General features: G+C 37.4%; 4 protein-coding genes across 6 annotated transcripts in view; 2 read left to right on the top strand and 2 right to left on the bottom strand.

The window, feature by feature from the left end:
- Positions 1-20742, bottom strand: part of LOC132988184 (methyltransferase-like protein 27) — a 144673-nt gene that overhangs the window by 110715 nt on the left and 13216 nt on the right. The gene's annotated exons all lie outside the window — the stretch shown is intronic.
- On the top strand, positions 3837-7093 carry LOC132988165 (calpain-1 catalytic subunit-like). The gene is made up of 12 exons (XM_061055364.1): positions 3837-3978; positions 4080-4332; positions 4437-4524; positions 4622-4737; positions 4835-4968; positions 5091-5286; positions 5364-5438; positions 5532-5617; positions 5754-5825; positions 6093-6250; positions 6394-6551; positions 6757-7093. Exons 2-12 carry the CDS (start codon positions 4102-4104, stop codon positions 6856-6858), a joined length of 1416 nt encoding a protein of 471 aa, XP_060911347.1. The 5' UTR covers positions 3837-3978; positions 4080-4101; the 3' UTR covers positions 6859-7093.
- On the top strand, positions 6945-9750 carry LOC132988166 (calpain-11-like). Its single transcript, XM_061055365.1, has 10 exons — positions 6945-7099; positions 7284-7368; positions 7452-7520; positions 7615-7672; positions 7791-7846; positions 7995-8063; positions 8215-8293; positions 8404-8517; positions 9069-9121; positions 9565-9750. Exons 1-10 carry the CDS (start codon positions 6945-6947, stop codon positions 9589-9591), a joined length of 765 nt encoding a protein of 254 aa, XP_060911348.1. The 3' UTR covers positions 9592-9750.
- On the bottom strand, positions 10950-16042 carry nsrp1 (nuclear speckle splicing regulatory protein 1). The gene is made up of 7 exons (XM_061055366.1): positions 15989-16042; positions 13697-13787; positions 13456-13512; positions 13198-13326; positions 12871-13078; positions 12636-12738; positions 10950-12531 (listed from the first exon to the last, which is right to left on the bottom strand). The coding sequence occupies exons 1-7, from the start codon at positions 16006-16008 to the stop codon at positions 11769-11771; spliced, it is 1371 nt and encodes a 456-aa protein (XP_060911349.1). The 5' UTR covers positions 16009-16042; the 3' UTR covers positions 10950-11768.

Raw genomic sequence — 20742 nt, forward strand, 5'->3', positions numbered from 1 at the left:
AGTGGGAGTGTTTACAGGAAACCAATAATTTGAGTTTTATTTTCTGTGTTTTTACATGCTTTGGTGATTTAAAGAGCAATTAAAAGGAAACTCATCGTGGGAAACAACATGTATTTTTAACAAGGTATGCACAGCACTTTAATTAAAAGCACTATATAAAACCATGTATTACTGTTATTATTATTAAAAGGTGTCTTCAAACAGAACTGTCTCATTCTCTGCATATTTTACTCCAAGTCCCATGCAGTTTCAAGCTGTTTCAAGTAAGTGCAAAATAATATGTATGATGTTGTTCAATGTTCAAAATACCAAGCATTGTATAAAATGTGCATTTACCATCCATTTACCTTCAGAGGTCTATAAGTACCTTTTACACTTTGGTGAAGGTATAAATATTTATCAGAGATCCAAATATCAGCTTTTATTACCTAGAAAAACAATAATTTTATGTCTCAGCCAGTTTAGTGTCTCAATTAAACTCTGGGATAATTAAAGGTGAAGGTAAATACAGCAGCTATGTCACAACCATTAGGTTCAATCTCTTTGTATTTACCTTGAAACTATCTTTATCCATTTTGTTTCTGACAAAGGCAGTTGTGTTAAAATACGCTCTTAAAGGTTGACAACAATCTTAACCTTGTTGCTTTAACCTTTCTTTATTCAGAATTGTTTTCTTGATTAAACATAACTGTGGACCACTTGACGATGTGAATAACTGCTGATATTAGACAAAGAGTGAGAAGAGTACAGATTGAATCTGGTGAGAATGTCAAACCCAGTTACACTGTTACATAATAAATCTTCATCACACCACTACCTGCACAGACATGTTGGTCACAATCCTCGCAGAGCACTACATTGCATGACAGTGAACATGTAATCTTTGGTGACACATTAAAAAGGCACCCAGTTCTAACTGCAACAAAACAAGTTGTCCACAATAAATAAAATACCAATAAAGGAACTGTGAAATCACATTGTGCTGCGTTGGGCTTTTACAGGGGGGAGAAAACCCATCCGATTACTGCTATGTAGGCCTATGTCAGTTTAAGATTTAGTTTTATGATAGCACATGTGTTTTTGTAGAGCAATGGCCTGTGTCCATGATGGTCAGCGTCCTCAGCCACAGCAGTTTTTTGTCACTTCGGCACAGTGCTCTCAGTTAAAAACAGTTAATCTTTCAGAACAACACCATGTTTGTCAATGTCACTTGTCCCTCAACAACCAATCAAAATCAAGAAGAGAGTCCTGATATCAGCTTTATCAACAACAATGGTGGAGGAAAAACTAGGCTAATTGGTCTCCGGGTTTTTTTTTTAGAATTTAATTTCCAGGTCTAAACTGCTGCTAATGTAATGGACTATTTGACATTGCTATCACACAGAGCTATCTAAAACACACCTAACTGTCATTTTGGAGGGAAGTCGAAGTTAACTTTTGTAACCTAGCAACAATAAGCGCTAGTGAGAAGTTCTCTGAAACTGAGGTGCCAGCGTAAGAAGCGCCGTCTGTGGACATTGGCCCCATAACATAAAAGACTGCTTTAATGCTGAGGTGTATTAAAAAAATTCCCCCCTTTCCACAGATTTAAAAGCTCAGGTAGGCGCTGCCTTAATAACTCCCTTCCTGTTGAAGAGCATTTTTGCTATAAACCCACACGACAGGAAAACCCGAGGCAGGGGAAATGTGTTTTTGATCATTTCAAACTGCAGAGGAAAGTGAAACATGAAAACATACTGTACACATTCTATACTGTACTTTTCTTTTTACTGCCATGACACCGCAAAACAATCTTTAAATAAAATTCTGTTTAGCACGTGTTACATCTTACATATTTCGGACGTCTGTACATGCAGCTGAAGTTTACAGTTGGTTGAACCAACTCAAATTGTAAACAGTTTGGACATGAAATATGTTTTGGATCCCTTGACTTGTGCCCATGCAGCATTTAGTCACTGTTATTGATTTCTTTGATGCCAGTGCAGATATAATACTATTGTTATACGTTTTCAGATCCTTTACTTCAGATAAGAAGTCCTGCATTGAGAATTGGCCTAGCTACTGAAGTAAAATCAGAATTGTTTTTTACTTAAGTCTATTGTAGTAAAAGTTGTCTGTTGTGTTTACTCAATTCAACTGTATTTTTAAAACTGTCGCATGGTCGTCATTTGTTTGGTGTAAAAACGTTCTCATTTTATTTTTTAAATAACTGTAAAAACCCAAAACGTTAGGCAAGCGAGCCATAAAAGAAAGCTTGTTTTGCACAAAGAATTGGCCTTGAGGGAAAGTTTTGAATCCATAACAAAGAATGCCCGGAGAGACATCTAGGCCCACCCCCTACTTTCGTAAAAATTCCAAAGGAGGATTTGCATACTGCAGCGCTAAAAGCAAATTATGAGGCACTTTTCTGAAAGCTTCAGAGATAAATATTGTCTAGACACATTTTTCCTCAGGGCAACCTGAAGGGGAAAAAGTGAGCAAACAAAAGAAAACCATGTTGAGAGAGTTATTGTCATGTGTCAGGTTGAAGAGGAGCATGTTGTTTTTGTGGCAGGTTGACACACACACAATCTCATTGGTACTTAGCGATTCACATAGCTTCACATTCTACTTTGTGTATGCTTAAATTGCTTCTTCATAATCAATATGGCAAGTGGTTAGCAACAGCCCTGTAATGATCACTACAATAAAGACATGTGGGATTACAAACAAGGGGTACCATTAAAGCTTCACTGGTGTTCTAGTATTACAGTGCCCAATAGAAATAGATAGAAAACAACTTGTTTTTTTCACCAAGAACATTAAGACAAGGCACTGAGTTGAAAGCTGGTGGAAGCGTGCAGCATTGAGCATATCCAAACTGACTCAATATAAAACAAGAATTTTTACCAATTTGATTTTTTTTGTTTTTTAAGATTTTTTTTGTGGTGTGTTGTGTCTTTGTTGTAGAGATAGGACAGTGGATAGAGTCAGAAATCAAGGAGAGAGAGAGTGGGGAATGACATGCGGGAAAGGTGCCACAGGTCGGATTTGAACCGGGGCCGCTCGCTTGGAGTACTATAGCCTCCATACATGGGGCATGCGCACTAACCAATGCACCATGAGCGCCCCACCAATTAGACTTTTTTAATGAATATATAGACCTAAAGTAGAGTAGTGAATCTTGCAGATATGAGTATTATTAAGGCTTGGACTACTGACATTTGCAAACATTTACACTCTGCGTTTGCTCCTAAAATTTATGACGATTTTTTTCAAATTTGGCATGTTTGTGCCCTAAATGTTGCTTCAAAACATTATATAACTCTGCAGTAATATTCCCAGTAATACAGGTGAAAAGCATCAGTGTTGTTTATTTTCTTTTATCTTTTTTCCCAGGGATATTTTAGTTGTAAATGATTTGTATGGTAAAGGTGTTAACTTTATTGTACGGCCTTTTCAGTCTTTTTTCTTATGAATGTCGTCATTCCTGCTTCTTAAACTCAGCCTTAACAGTGACATGTTTTTTTCTCTTTTAGATGTCATGATCATGACAGGTCTAAGAAGGATATTAGCCTAGGGGAAGTCTCACTAATCCCCCCATCATCATAGAATTCTTTCTTCAATACACTTAATAGAGGAATAACTGATGAAAAATATCCTGCACCAAGACCAAGGTGTGTTCTTGTGCACTTACATTCAGGAACCTTCGTTTTACAAATTATAAAGGATGTACGTATTTTCCTCTTCATTTAATGCTCAATTTCAGTAACAGTGAGAATGTCAGGTAACACTTCCCTGGAGGGGATAATTCATACCTGAAAACCATGTTCTTTTGCCTATACCATCCCCTGTAATTTTAGTTTCTCTAAACCTTCCTGGGGGAGGGTAGAATGATGTAACACAGTGTGTATATAAGTACAGGAAAGTCTGCTGCAAAACCCAGACTAGACACTTCTAAGTCTCTTCTCTTGCAGGGAAGCAGAAGTTGGTTTGCAGGTAATAACCTTTCTTAATCATCCTTCCTGACACTTTAAAATCTTTTGCATATCAAATGAGATTCAGAATTTTGTCATTTTGTCTTACTTCTTGTTTCTCAGTCTGTCTAAAGCTCTTGTCAACATGCCTGGATGCACCTCTATCATCAACCTGAGCTACCAAGATGGCAGCGAGGGGAGCAGCTCCAACCCTGCTAAGTACAACAACCAGAACTATGGCCAGCTGAAGGACAATCATGCCCGCCAAGGAACCAAGTTTGTGGACAAAACCTTCCCACCTAACAACAGCTCCTTGGGAGACTTGCCCAATTTGCCCAGCTGGCGTGAAGCTGAAGTGGAGTGGCTCCGTCCAGCAGTAAGTACCATGAAATCATTTTTTTTAGACAATTATACATTTTTATTTCAGTATGGAGAATATGAGAATACATATTTATTTATTTCCTTCACCGTTTTGAACAGGAAATCTTGAAAAGACAAGGCATCAGTGATGAGGCTGTTTTCTGCAACAAAGGAGCCTCACGGTTTGATTTTGGTCAAGGCAGTGTGGGTAAGTAGGCAACACAAACACACAGCTCACGAGAACAAAACTCAATTGAATTGTGTAGCAATGTTTGACAAAATATTTGTTTTTCTTTGTTTGTCAGGTAACTGCTGGTTTCTGGCTGCCATTTCCGCCCTGACTTTCCATAAAAGCCTGATGGTGCAGGTTGTGCCTATGGACCAGTCCTTCAAGGACCATGCAGGGATCTTTCACTTCAGGGTAAAGGATCAATCAGAGCCAATGCTTTCATGATGAATCTGCAAAGTGCATTGTATTAAACCCCTAACATTGTATTCTTCTGACATGAATGTTTCAGTTCTGGAGGTTCGGCCACTGGGTGGACGTGGTCATTGATGATCACCTGCCAGTACTCGACAACAATTTGCTATCTGTCCGCTCAAAGGGTGGCAACGAGTTCTGGGTTCCTCTGCTGGAGAAAGCTTATGCAAAGTACAAAAACAAACTCACTCATCTTCATTTTGAACACTGTAGCATGCTACATTAGGCAGCAGAATTGTCTAAACTATCCACAGAGGCAACATTTGCAAACATACTTTTTTTGTCTCCTGCAGAGTGTGCGGTTCATACAATGACATGAACTCTGGCCTGCCATCAGAGGCCTGCAAGGATTTCAGTGGAGGCGTGAGCATGATGTACGAGCTTAGGGAGGTCCATGACTATGATGACCATGATAAGAAGCTGTGGCTGTCACTCAGCAATGCCACTGGCTGCAACTCAATGGTTTGCTGTGGGACTGCCCAGAAAGGGGTAAGAGACACTTTTTTTAGAAGTAAAATTTCAATTAGCTAATCTTAGGAGGGATCTAATTATTTAGTCTGTTCCAGGGTAAATTGGTGAACACCGTAGCAAACACTGGGCTGGTGGATGCTCATGCCTATTCTGTCACAGCAGTAACAGAGGTAAAAACATTTTTTTTAAAGGTGAAGGGTTAAAAGAAGATTTGAGCTGGGTCTGGTATGGGAACATTTGCTAATGTATCATTGCATCTATAGGTTCAGTATTACGGTTCCAAAGTGCATCTGGTGCGAGTCATGAATCCTTGGGGCCAAACAGAGTGGAGCGGAGACTGGAGTGACAAGTAAATAATTAGACTTTCATCTACATGTTTTAAAAAACAGTAGCTTATACTGCAATACATCTGAAGACTTTTTTTTTTTACTGTAAAGAAAACTAACTAAGAACACTCGTTTATTTTTGTTGCCCCGTGTGCTCAGGTCAGAGAAGTGGAATGGAGTTACCTCAGAAGATCGGGAAAAGTGTTTCGACCGGGATGATGGAGAGTTCTGGTAAACAAGATTAATTAAAAGTACCATGTGAATTTTACAAAAAGTTTTATTTTTTTCTTGTAATGTGTACCAAATGCAATCAGTGGATCCCCAAAGACTGATCAAAACATGGACATAGTCTTAGTGAAATCATCAATTGGTTTCTGAAGAGACATTTTGAAGCCCAACTATGTTGGACTGCAGAATTTTGCCTGCAATTGACGTTTAAACAATTTTCTGACATTTTCTAATTTTTGTTGTTGTTGTCTTACTATGTCTATCTGTCAGGATGTCATTGGAGGACTTCTGTCACTACTTCCTTATGCTGTTCATCTGCTGTGAGAACCCTAACTTTATTGACGGAGACCTCTCCTGCCAGTGGCAGTGCATGGTTTACGAGGGCAGCTGGGTCTCAGGCAAAAGTGCAGGCGGAAGCTGGTCAAACTGTGAGCACAATTCATTCTTTAACCTTTAACCCTCACCACAGGCCCAACATGTTTGTTTTGTCTTTTTAATTTTCTTTATTAGAAATCCCACCTATCAGATCACAGAAGTTTTAACTACATGTTCATGTTATCATCTCCTGTAGCTTCCTTCAACACAAATCCTCAGTACCGCATTGAAGTGACTAAAATCGATGAGACAGAGAAAGAAGACAAGAACATCCTGATTTCCCTGATGCAGAAACCTAAGTCAGAGAATCGCAAACAGCAGAGATCCTACCCTATTGGAGTCACTGTCTACAAGGTTTGTATCCTGAATTTCCTTACTACAAATAGATAGGAAGTTCCTTTTAACATTTTAAAAGACATAGAAAATGTGTATTATGTGTGGAACAAAATAATGTAACGTAATATGTAATGTAAATGCAGTAATGGTATGGTATTCATGGACATTATGACACATGTCAAATTATGTACTAAATGTTTTCTTCTTGTTCCTCACTCAACAGATTCCAGAAGGGGTAAGAGCAAACCTCACACTCCTTCTTCACACCAAACATATTTCACATTTAAAAAAAAACAGAATAATGATGACAAGATTCTCAGGATAATATTTCATCCCATGAAATGAGGTTCATATTCTTTACAGACACCATCAGGACGCCTGCAGCGTTCCTTCTTCGACACCAACAGGCCCATGAAACAGACACAGTCTTACACCTACAACAGGGAACTTGTTGAACAGCACAGCCTGGTGCCTGGAGAGTATGTGATCATCCCCTCCACCATGAAGCCCTACATGGATGCAGAGTTTGCTCTCTCCGTCTTCACTAAATCCGAAGCTAAGCTCACGTAAGGACTAACTGATACTTTCTGAATGTTTCTGAAAAAACTTGACTCATCACAATATATAATAGATAACTTTTTATGAAGAGAAATATTATCAAATCACTTGGTTGGCTCCTCCAGAAATCCTTTAGAAAAAGGAGGAGGCACAAAAAGAACTAATTGATCATATGTACTCCTCTGCATCCAGTCCCCATGATGAACATGATGATCATGACCATGAGGAAGAAGAAGCAGACAACCACAAAGAGGAGGAGAACTTGATCCTTCCTGAGGTATAAAAACTAGAAAACATAGTGAAAACTTGACCTGTCATTTAGAGGACAAGACATCTGATCAGTTAACTTCTTATCTACAGGTACCTGGAAAGAAAGATGAGGATACCAAGGATTCTGTCCATGCCCTTTTCAAGCGCTTTGCTGATCAGGTGTGTGATTTATTTTTTTGGTTTTATACTCATCTTTGAATTGTCTTCCCCTCTCCTGTTCATGTTTTGTTCTCTGTGTTGTTTCTGTTTTCAGAGAGGTGAGCTGAGTGCCTTTCAGCTCCGCAAAGTCCTGAAAGACCAATTCCCTAATGGTGAGTTAGACTTATATCTGACTTATATCATGCACACTGCAAATGTATATGTTGTGTTTCAAAATCTATCTACAGTTATATAAGCTGTTGTGTTTTTTTGTGTTTCAATAATTCACAGGATCCAAATGGGGCTTTGAGTATGAAACCTGCAGGGGCCTGATTGCCTTGGTGGATGTATCCTTAAAAGAACGTTTCAAATGCTAAACCTTGTTTTTCTTAATTTACCAATCACTCTGAATGACTCTAGTGTCAGGTCCAAATAAAATCACAACATTCTGATGATGAGTTCAAGTTTGTGATAAAAATTCTTTAACATGCAAAGGTTGACCGTAACAGGAGGATGAGCATCACTGAATTCAGGGCCCTCTGGAAGAAGATCACTGAATACAAGGTGATGAAGCCAATACCGGCATGAAAAGTGTACATGTTTTTACCAATTCAGCACTTACGACTCTCGTGACTCTATGGCTGATGTAATCAAAAAACAATTGGACTCTATGTTGAAAGTGGTTTTAAAAATGTGGTTTCATATTTTTTTGTAGAAACTCTTTGATCGTGCAGATTTGAATAACAACGGAAGCCTGTCTGACTACGAGGTCCAGAAAGCAATTCAGGCTTCAGGTAACACTATTTATCAATGAAACTCTTATAATAACCTTCATCCAATTGAGATGATCCTGCTTGATGTTCACGGATCTAACTGCAATACTGTCTCCTCCTGTGTGTATCAGGATTGGATAGCAACGATGCGACGGTGAAGCTGTTTGTTTTCCGCTATTCGGGCTATTCCTCCACCGATTTGGGTGCCTTCATCAATCTTATGTTGCGCCTGGAGAAGATGTCAAGTCAGTAACATGGCGACCAACCAATTGTGCCGCTTTTATTTTTGTTTAAGATTATTATGCAGTTTGAGAGAAAACTGAAACACAGGTGTGTGTTAAGACATTTCTGATTGAGATGGCCCCATAGTGTTTTAGTTTAAAAAGAAACAATACAGAGCAGCAACACTGAAATCTTTGGTGCTTAACTCTTCAAGGATAAAAAAAAGTATGTTTAATCTCACTATTACTAACATAAGGCAATTTGTCACATTCAAATGTAAAGAATGCTACTTACAGCCTGCAACACAGCTCAAACAGTGGATTTTAACAATAGAAGCGCTTCTAACAATTGTCAGAGTTTAGGTTTTTAAGAATGTACTAGGTGTGACCCATCAGATTTCAGGGCCGGAGTATGGCACCCCTCTAGACAAACCGCTGCTCACATGCACTTTGCTGATGATATATTTTTACAGTGCAATGCTTCTACATTCTCTTTAAATCTGTATTTTAAAATTAGTTTTTAAGCTTATGTTGTATTTTAACAAGCTGACTTTCGTTGTTTGATTTCCCTACAGATGTCTTCAAGGACAGATCCTCAGATGGAGTGATCCACCTGACCTGGGATGAGGTCAGTCTATTTTTTTTTTTTAAACGTACATGTGACATATGTGACAGAAATATTTATATCTTCTGCTGCAATATTAAATTAGTCCTATTGATCATTTTAATTAATTATGTATTTTTTTGGTAAAATGTAAAATTAAAAAAAAGTGAAAAACATTCACACAATGCAGAACTGCACTTCATTTACAGCAGTACATCATATTTTGTGAGCACATATTTTTGATGAAAATGCTAAGCCTATGAAGAATTGATAAGCTAAAACTGTCAAAGAAATGTATGAAAAGCACACTTCCCTTTTTAAATATAGTTTTTGTTGCAGAATAAAGTAGGCTTGTAATGAAAACGTTAAGTGCTTGAGTAAATACATTTATTTGCATTAAATACCTAATGTGAAGAAAAATGTCAACTATACTAACACTTCTGCAAACTGCCTTCCTTTTGTTTCAGTGGTCCAGCAATACCATGTACAACTAAAGCCCGGCTGACACAGGAGCACAGGAGACCCAAAGACAAGAGAAGAATCTTGCAACCAAACTTGATGTCTTCCTGTGCACAACCTGTAAAGCAAAACTTAGACAAGTTTCTTTGATCAAATGATCCAAGTGAAATAAACGTCTACTATCTGAACTATGAGCTGGAATGTCGTTTCTTGCACAAATTTTAATCAATCAATCGTTATTTGTATAGTGCCGCCAATTCATAACAAATGTAAGCTCACTTTTCAAAAGAGCAGGTAAAAGACTTCACTCTTTGTTGTATTATCTACAAAGACCAGACATGAATCCATCATGCGAACTAATCAACTTTTAGCAAACTTACATTAGCAAGGACAAACTTCCTTTAAGAGGCAGAAACCTCAAACAGAACCAGAGTCATTTTGAATAGCCATGTGCCAAACTGTGTTGGGATTGAAAAGTGGGACAGAGGGGTTGCAGGAAGGATATAGGGACACACAGAGCAGCAGCAACAACAACAACAATGAATGAGATAGATGTATACATTGTCAGTAATAATGTTAAAGTATGTGCAGTATTAGCAGTAACAACTAAGTATGATAATGATAGAGGTTGAAGTTGATCAGATTCACTTTAATATGTATATTAATGATAAAAGATACGATAAAAGAAGGAGTGAGAGAGAGAGGGAGCTCAAGGTGCTTTATCAAAAAGGATCGTTTTAAGCCTACATTTAAAAGTACAGGGTGTCTGCCTCCCTGACCCTGACTTTGCAAATGATTCCAAATGAGAGGGGCCTGAGAAATGAAGGCTCTACCTCCCCTAGTACATTTAGAGACTGTAGGTACCACAAGCAGGCATGTATTCTGGGAGCAAAATCTTATCGAAGGGTAATACAGCACTATTAGCTCGGATTAGATGGTGCCTGACCATTTAGAGCTTTGTAAGTGAAAAGAAGGATTTTAACAGGGTTAATGTGGTCCCTTCTCCTAGTTCTAGTCAGTACATGAGCTGCAGCGTTTTAATCACAATAATCCAACCTGGAGGTAACAAATGCATGAACTGTTTGTTTTTACATTTTGCGACATGACATGCCTGATTTGAGATATATTACGAAGGTAAAATAGGCTGTCCTTGAAATGTGTTTTATGTGAGCTTTAAAGGACATATCTCGATCAAATAGAAGTCCTAGATTCTCAACAGCAGTGCTAGATGCCAGGCTGATGTCATTAAGGACCGTTATATCTTTAGAAAAAGTCTCTCTGAGGTTTTTAGGGCCAAGCATTATAACTTCAGTCTCGTCTGAGTCAAGCAGCAAAACAATCCTATCAAGAAACGTAATACCAAACTGCACAGCAAACAGGACGCAACAGAAGAAATTGTCAACCAGGGATTATTTTATTAACTCATCACTGACTACAGCAGAAAAGTACAAACCCAAATCCCACATTCATACATCTTTTGAATTAAGCCATGAATTAAAATGTCCTATGTACACTCATTCCTTTATGAGGCTTCTGTCAGAACTCATATCAACAAGTCACATTAATAAATCAAAAATCCACCTCTCCCAGTCAAAAAAGAAAACCCCCTTTAAGGCCAGGAGCGCACTCTGCTGTTTGTACTGGTCCACTGCAGCATACGAGTGGGTTCGGTGGTTACAGAACAAGGTTTAAAATGTTTTGTGTTTTTCAACGAACTTCATAAAAACACAATATCAACAATGAATTGATTCTACTTACAGGTACTGTCTGGTTAGCAAAAGTCTGAAATGGTTTATTTCTCTCTTTTGCTGTTCAAAACCACAACAAATAATTGAATACAACCACCCCATTGTTACTGTACTTGATGTGAGTCAGTTCCTCACCCAAAGCCCTACACATTTGCTACACTACCATGTGTAGCAAATGTGCATTACTTCAAGGTTGAAAAAAGTACACAATAAATGATGTTATTATTCCGTTTGAAGAATATTTAGTAAAAACTGTTTCATAGCTGTTTTAGGAAATCACTGAACCATGCATGAGGACTAAAGGCTTTGGAAAAGGTGAGGGAAGACAAAAAAGGGTTGACAAATATTCATTGTTGGTTTTGATCTTTTAATTAGATTTGGAGTGGAAAACAAACTTTAACCTTGTCGTCTATATTTAGAGAAAGTTTTTGTACAATGTTTAAGAGATGGAAGGAATACAGTCCTCAGTCCTCCTCCTTCTCTATATAGGTCTTGCAAGCTGAGCGGGCCATCTGTCGAGCCATGTACCTCTCTCTCGCCGTACTCACAGTTTGATCCGTGCTGCGCTTCACAAATTTATTCGCCTTTTCCTCAGCTTCCTGTCCTTGTCCTTCCTCTTTTTCCCCTGTGACAGCTTCCTTGCTTTCTGGATCTTTCTCTTCCTTCTTCAGCACCCTCTCCTTCTCTTCTTCCTTCCTCCTCTCTCTCTCTTCTTCCTGATCCTTGTCCTTCCGCTTGTCCTCATCTGGATTCCTCCTCTTCTCTCTTTCACCATTTCTATCCCTCTCTCTTTCTTTAGGGCTCCTCTCCCTCTTCCCATGCCTATCTTCCCTCGCTGTAACCTCCTTGCTCCTGTGTCTGTCATCTTCTCTGCCTCTTTCTTTCCTTCTATCTCTGTCGTCTCTTCTACCTCCATGTCTCTCATCCCTTTCCCTTCCCCCCCTTCGGTCTCTGTCTTTGTCCCTCCCTCTGTCTCTGTCATGATCTCTGTGGCTCTTCTTGTGCCTATCTTTCTCCCTTTCCTTCTCCTTTTCCTCTCCGCTCCCTGAGGAAGGCGACCTCTGTCTGTACTGGCGTTTCAAATGTGCGGAGCCGATACCAGGCTTGCTGAACTCAGACTTCTGCCCATGCCCCTCCTCATTGTCACTGCAAGAACTTGGGGTTTTATCCTGGGAAGTTGGTGAGGGGATAGGTGATGACCTCTCTGTCTCTTTTGAGGTTTTTGTTCTGTGGAAGCATGAGCAGAAAGATACAGTTAAGGCTTTTTTATATTTAAAAAAAAGTGCTTGTTGTGCTTATGGATGATCAAGGAATGCCGAGCTTTCACTGACTTGTTTGCTGAGCGATCTGGTATTTCCTCCTCTCCTACAGTCTGATTCAGCAGGTGCCGATAGAAGCCGCTCAGGTCTTTTTGTTTCTTCACGTCCAAGGCAGCTAAGCAAAACAAAGATAATTCAAACAAATTGTTTTACATTTAGGTAGAGACATTTCCACAAAATGTCCGAGTACCTGTCTAAAGCTTTTTTTTCACCGAGAATAAAAGTCATTTTAAAGTATCAGACTAACCCTCAATAGCTGCCTCTCTCTTCTCTCTCTCCTGCTCCTCCTTCTGCTCCTCCAGTTTTTGCCTGTAGGCAGAGGTAACATAAGCCTCTTTATCGGCAAACTGCTCTCCCTCTGCCTCCCTCTCCTTCTGGATCTTCCTGTCTTCCCTTCGTTCCTGTTCTTTCTTTCGGTCCTCAACAGCTCTCATTAACTGGTGGATGTACTTTGGCTGGAACAAAAAGACAGAAAAAAAAATGTTTCATCGTACAGAATTTTGCTAACCATTAGCTAAGCACTCTGAAATCACAGAGTGACGATTACAGTGAACCAAAAGGTCAGTGAGATTACCCTTTTGTCAGCCCCATGCAGAACTTTTTTGTTGCTCTCAAGTCTCTGGTTTTGAATGTCATCATACACAGCATCATAATCATATACAGTGCTGTCCTCTTCCAGGGCCTTCTGCATCTCCAAACGTGTCTTTACACAAGAGAGAAAGAAAGTTACAGACAAGATAACTGTAAATGTAAATAATAGATTAAAAAAAGGTAAAACCCTCATCAAGTAGACTTTGTTATATATACACATTTATTTAGTTCTCCTTCTCACCTGCTTCATCATCTTCTTTTTGACAGCTTCTTTCTGAAGGCTCTCACCAACAGAGGTCTGAGAAACAAAACATAGTCATTAATATAATGTTGATACCTAAAAAGATATGTTTAATTTTAATTGACAGAAATCTGTTTAAATTCCAAAACAGTGAAGATGTCTGAGTAAAATGCAGTGACTACTGAATGTCTATGAATTATTAATAATGTCCCGCTTGTGAAAAATCCAAAAGTTTACTCACCTCATCATCTGAATCATCCCCAAACACACAGGTTTTTTTAAGGATTGCAGTCTTTGCTGCTCCTTTCTTCTGAGGCAAGATCAGCCCATACCTTTGGACAATTACAAAACAAGACCTCTTAAATTGTGATATATAAAGTGACATCTGTACTTGTTTTCAAACGTAAAACTTTGAGTCCAAGTTAAAATAAAACGTTAATTTTTGTTGAGACAAACCAAAGACTTCACATCTGACACCAAAGCTAAGGCAGCCAATGAATGAACTGCATATTGACTCATACAATTCATTTAGCAGACACTTTTTTTGTTCAAAGCGACGCACATCAGAGGGAAACAACAGGATCTAGAATGGAGGAAATTACATCAGTAAGTGCAAACAAACAACTTCCAAGTCTGATCAAACACAGGTGCCGACAGGTTGTGCACAGAGGCAAAGCAGTTGTTTTATTTTGTTTTAACTAAAGGTAATATATCATCATTAACAACATGGTCATCTGCTCTTGAGAGATCTAATCAGCATCAAAATCATACTATACAATCTGTGAGAAAAGAGCAGCATGTTATTAAGTCAACAATGCGATCAATAAAAATGAAAATAAATAAACCATTCAACTGATATTAGTTCTACTCTATATTAGATCAAAACTAAACTTGCTTCACTTATTTTTTTATTTCCATTCCAATAAAAATCATCATAATGTAACGTAAAAGTATATATATTTATATATATATATAAACTAAACCACTTAGACATGTTGTCTTACATCTTGAAAACACGATTCTTTGCACTTCAGTATGTTATCATAATGCTGCTTGACACACAATTTAGATTGTTTAAAAAATGACAGCTTCTGTGCAGCCCTCATTGGCACTTTATGTCGCAAATACAAAATATTGTCTACTATTCTGCCCTATTCATGTCATTTTTGGAACATTACAGATGTGCTTTATTATGAGGACAGATATCTTGAGTCAATTCTGTTGTTTTTTAAAGAAAATAGTAGGTTGTATTTGCCCTAACTTCCAAAAGCCCTGGAGGAACCAACTTCACTCATCAGGGTCTTTGCCTTTGAACAGCAGCATTCAGGAATGCTCAAACTGAGTTAAGGTATTCTGTCATTGTTTTACTGCAGATCAAAGTGAAGTTACTGTTTTACTGCAGTGGAGTTAAAGTGTTATGCCTTTGTTTTAATAGCTGTCATTAAGAACTTCTGACACACACAGTTGCTTGACTAAAGTGTCGCAAATAAATAGTGTTGGTTGTGTTATTTTAACCATGCAACCAAGTGAAATACAGTATCAAATGGAAGTGAATGCCTTTTGCCTTGGCATGACCCGTTATTATTTTACAGGCAATGCAAAGGCAGAGTACCTCAACTTCCAAATAAGGGTCAAAGGTCATGTTTGAGCTAAAGATTTTTATGAACATTAATAACCTCATTAAAAAGACAAAGAATTGCCACATTTCCAATATTCTGCCTGCAACTCATTTGGCTGCACAACAAAAAGACTTTAAAGTCATTTTGTCTCAGTTCTACACTCTGGCGAGTTCAGGTCTTTTGCCTTTGTAGGGCAGTATAGTGCAGTACACCAGGAATAGAAAGGACATTGAAACTGACTCACTTAATGCAGCTCTCACTACAGAGTTATCAGATAGTATTCTACTGGGGAAAATAAATAGTCTACTATACATGTCAACAATATAAAGAGAGCTAAACTGTTTAGATGTTGGTGTTATAGCAGCAATATTTATGTTTTAGGCTTGTTTATGAGACTGATGACTTTCTACAGTATGGGGTCGGAGTAGGCTTTATGAAGTGTAATATGAAGTGTAATATGAAGTGTAATATGAAGTGTAATATTTAGTTTAATATGCAACAAAAAACGCAAAAAAAAAACACATTTTCTGAGTGAAATAAACTGCGGTCTTTTTGTTTAAAAGGTTTTTATTTCATCTTCCCGACTGGCTTCTATTGATTAGGAAAAAAATACATATAAGTGTATAAGTCCTCGGTTTCAAAATAACAAGTTGTCGATAACCATATTACAGATAAATCAATATTTAAAGTATTATATATGAAGCACAATGAGCTTCTACAGCCCATTTACAAGCTAGGTTAGCATAGCAGCAATGGAAACTACCCGTATTTCTATGTTTATTTATTTATTTTACAAATAACGCCAAGATGTCTAACCACGGCTGCAACAAAAACCATAACCCAAACCAGACAACCGCCATTCTTAATTGTTTATCACACAAAAATATGATCACGTTAGCATGTTTGTTACTTACTGTTTTGTAGGGGCCGCCATCTTTGCTTGACTAAGTGTGAACAAGACCCGCAGATTCGACACCCTACTTTATTAAAGTCGAACAAGAGAGGCTGAGCTTGGATACGTTTCAGCTATCGTGTATATAAGTATGAGTACCCCAGACGAGACTAATACTAATCATTTTGATTATATTTCAATCAATTTAATAAATAGGGGTTCATTATTCTGTTACGAATGTGCGAACTTCCATTGCGTGAGCGGCATGAGCAAGTAAACCATCATTTATTTATTTATTTATTTATTTATTTATTTATTTATTTATTTATTTCACTCAAACGCAAGTCACACAAAGGAAACGTGTGTGGGTGTGGTAGAAACCACTGGAACTAAAAAAATATCAGACATCATACATTAAGTGCAGGAATTTAGTTTAAACAAACGACGAAAACAAAATGTTTAAATAAAATAGAAAAGCATAAAACCTTGTCAAACAAAACATTATTGACAATTTGTTATATAATGTTAGGCCTTCTGTGGGCTAATGTTTTTGTTATCAACGAGTTTCTAAGTCTTTTTTGTACACAATCAACGACAAAGAGGGATTCATTAAATTAGCTTATTAATTCCATAAAATGACTAGGCCTACCTGATACTTATTGAGAATTGACGAAAGGAGCTTTTACACAAGGGAAGATGAAAACTTTAAGCCTAGTTGAATAATTATTAAACACTGACTCAATGACAAAATAATGTGTAAAACAAACGGATAACTCTGAGTTTTGATATACGACTTTAAGGAAAAAAAGGACAGATTTAAAAATACTTTTTTACTTACTGCAATTGCACTTTATAACGACTCCCCTTTAAGTAAGGACAGAAGACATTTAGCCTGAGCTGCATATATCAAACTGTATTTTGCACCTGTATATTTGCACACTTGACTGTTTTTTTAATAATAATTCTTTATTTATCTATCTATGCACTGGCAGTTTTTGTATTTTGTACTGTTATCTATGAGTAACAGCTACTTATGCACATGGACCATCCATACCACTTTTTTTTATCCTGGCTATGTATTTTGGGCTCATGTTTTTTTGTATGGGTGGGATATGTATGTATATATGTGTTGTGTTGTGTGTTTGTATGTATGCTGGCTGCTGGAACACCTAAATTTCCCTGCTGGGATGAATAAAGTATATCTTATCTTATCTTAAATGTAACTGTTAATATCAAAAATAGTCAACAACTGCAGTTTGAGAAAACCGGGTTGTACCGAATGCAACAGATTTAGAAAGAGAGGCTAATCTAACAAGCTGTAGTATTTAACAGAGATAAGTTTACAATCTACTTGCCCAAACAAACAATCTTCGAAAGCTTTGAGAGGTCTAACTGATTGCATATTGTCCAAAGCTGTATTCTGTCAGTAAGTTCTTAAAGTGATATAAGTTGAATGATTTCAACAGAATCCATACTGGTGATTGCAGATAATATTCTATTTGTAAATACTTTGATGCAATAAAGAAATTAGTAGATAATTAGTACGATCCTAAGATCCTGGTTAAACAATGGACTAACATTGGCAACTTTTAGATCTGTATGTTATTTACATTGACTGTCTACATCATTATATGATTTTGTTTGTAAATAAAGTCTATGATTATTCATCACTTACTTATGCAATATTAGCCTTTTTAGAAAATAGATGAAAAACTGTGGTGTATAAAGCCCCTGATACAAGTGCTTAACTCAATTGGTTCAATTGTAAATATATTTTGTTCTTCAACCAATAGATGGCAATGTTGCTCCAAAGAGTACTTCTGATAGATCTCTGATAAAAGCATCATGATTAACCAAGGCCCAGCCAGAGACCAGACATTCTTTAATCAAATCCAGAAAAAAGTTTCTCTTCGCTTGAGTTAAGAAATGTCCATTTTTAAGGAGGCCACAATTATGAAATCACCAACAGGATGGCCTCTTTAAAAGGCCACCTGCAGTGAAAGGGGCAAGTGATTAAAACTGAGATGGACATGCTGTCTGCTCCCATTTAATTTACTCATGTGGTTTTTTATTTCCAATGCTGTCATCTGCTCTGTTTTAAACCTGTGTAATTCTCTTAAATAAGATCAGAGAACACATGGCTCACCTGTGATTAAAGCTGCAGCTTTGAATTCCCCCTGCTTCTTCTGAGTGACTCTAAATCCAAACACCATTATCTCTGCCGTAATCTCCATCTCATCTCATCTCTGGCCTGACTGTTAATCCCTCTGGTACAAACAGAAAAGCTGAAACTGCCTGATGAATGACTGGATAGAGTGGTGATGAAATAAACTGTTGTGTATAATGGACAAATAGTTGTGGAGATTGAGAAAAGCCATGAAACTTTGATGGTAAGACTTCAAGAATATGAAAGCTAAAGAGGAAAAATGTGGAGGGACAGAAGAAATATTTTTATATTAATAGTTTAGGGTTACATTCTTTCTGTTTCAAAAAAGGTATTCATCATATGTTGTATAAACATGGCTCTTTGCATCCTACCCTAATTTGTAATTTTTATGGCAACTTAGTCAGCTGGTATTATTTATGAGGGAGGATAAGAAAGAGACACCAGAATGCCGATAACAAACAATGATAGAACTATGCATCTGTGCAAAACTGCATGCATTGGCATCTGGGCAATGAAACATGAGCTGATGACATAGACCTTAGATTGGGTGTGTGCGGTTTGTGACAGGCAATGGTTGCTACTTTCTGCTATGTGTACCTCCAGGTAGAGAAGATGACAGTGTAGAAGTTCAGGTACAGACTGGAAGGAGGGAAATGTATTGCTCTGGATGAATAACCTATAGGCAGGGTTGTCACCAGAAGTCCTGGGCCACATGAAAAGATTTCCCTGTCTGCCCCTAGTTGGCCCCTGTTGCTGACCCTGCACAATTACTATAACCAATCTTAGAATTACACTAATGACCCATTAAAAGCTTTAAAAAATAAACACAATTGAGAGAGAAAGCATAATATTTTTTCAGCAACTTCTGTAGTCATATTATTTTTTACTACAATTTTCCAAACATTTCATACATCAGCATATGTACAGAAAGGTACAGAAAAGTACAGTAATTATGATTATTAATATTATTGCATCATTTGATTATACCAAATGATGCAATAATATTGTGAAAATGTGTTGAAGTATTTTTATTTGAGGCAATCTTCTTCTTCCTGCTTTTATATATTCATTAACAGTGTTTAAGTATTTTGAGAAAATATTCAAATTTTGAAATGAAATCTTTAATTGTCTCATTTTATGAAAGCTTGGTTTTCAAGTGGGACAGCCTGCTCTGACTAATGAAAAAGTCAGATACTCTGTTATTACATTTAGAAACTACGCATTTTAAAAATGCCCTGCATTTCTTTGTTCAGTGATTGGGCTTGTAAGGCTGATTTTCTTTACATCAAATATGGCATAATATATTGATATACCATTACATTTGTGTTTATAATTTATGGCACATAGGCCTATATAGTTAACTTAAAGTTAACGTGTTACTCACTTTCACCACTGCTTGAGTTTTTAATGAGCTTTGTTCCCTCTTTTAAAATAAAATTTCCTTCCAGTACAGGATATGAGGATGACATTCATCAGACAGGTAAAGGTGCTAATCTGGAAGCAGGCAAAGTTAAAAGCCTAATGATGATAATGATGATACTGATGATACTCACTATGTCGTCCTGAATGGTCGTCTGACCGTGTCATTATGTCCTGATGTGTCATTATATTTTTAATTAAACCTGTTGTCCTGATGTCCTAATACCTGTCATGCCGTGCTGTCTGACTGTGTTCTTTAACTTGTCATGATTTGTTGTCTGACTGTGTCATTGTACCTGTTGTTTTCATGTGTCATCTGACTGTCATTATACCTGTTGTCCTAATGTTTTATCTTATTGTGTTTATGTACCCGTTGTTTCATTTAATCTTTCATTATACCTGTGGACATGATGTGTCTGCTGAATGTGTCACTAGGCCTGTATACTATTGTCATACTGGCCTGATGTGTTGTCAGACTGTGTAGCTATATCTGTCATACTGATGTTTGATCTTATTGGGTTGTTGTACCTGTCATTATAATTTTCAGTCCGTTATGTCTTCTGACTTTGTCAATAAATGTAATTGTTGTCTTGATGTGATCTCTCACTGTGTCGATATACCATTCAGTTTAATGTGTTGCCTGACAGTGTTACTATACATGTTGTCATGATGTGTTGTCATCCTGGGTTGATATATATATATATATATATATATATTGTCCTTATATATTTCGTCCTGATTTGCTGTCATACTTTGTCATCCTGTTGTCGTCTGACAGTTCCATTATACATGTCTCTCTAACCGTCTAATGTGTAGGTTGACTGAGTATTTATACCTGTTTCCTTGGTGCATTAATATACCTTTAATTATTCCTCTTGTCCTAATGTGTCTTCCGACTGTGTAATCTACCTGCAGTCCTAATTTGTTGCTGACTGTATATTTATACCGGTATTCCTGATGTGTCTTCTGACTGTGTTGGCAAACCAGTCTTCCTAATGTGTCATCTTTTTTGCTTTTATACCTGTTGTTTTAATGTGTTGTCTGACTGTGCAATCAATCCTGCTTCCTTCATGTGTCAATACACCTGTTTTTATAGCCTATTTTCCACTACATATGCTATCTTGTCTCAGGTTTAGGCCCATTATTGTACTCAGGCACTTTCTATTAACAACTGCTTTGTTTACGTCCAG

This window comes from Labrus mixtus, chromosome 14 (assembly GCF_963584025.1).
Source record: "Labrus mixtus chromosome 14, fLabMix1.1, whole genome shotgun sequence".
Lineage (NCBI taxonomy): Eukaryota > Metazoa > Chordata > Actinopteri > Labriformes > Labridae > Labrus > Labrus mixtus.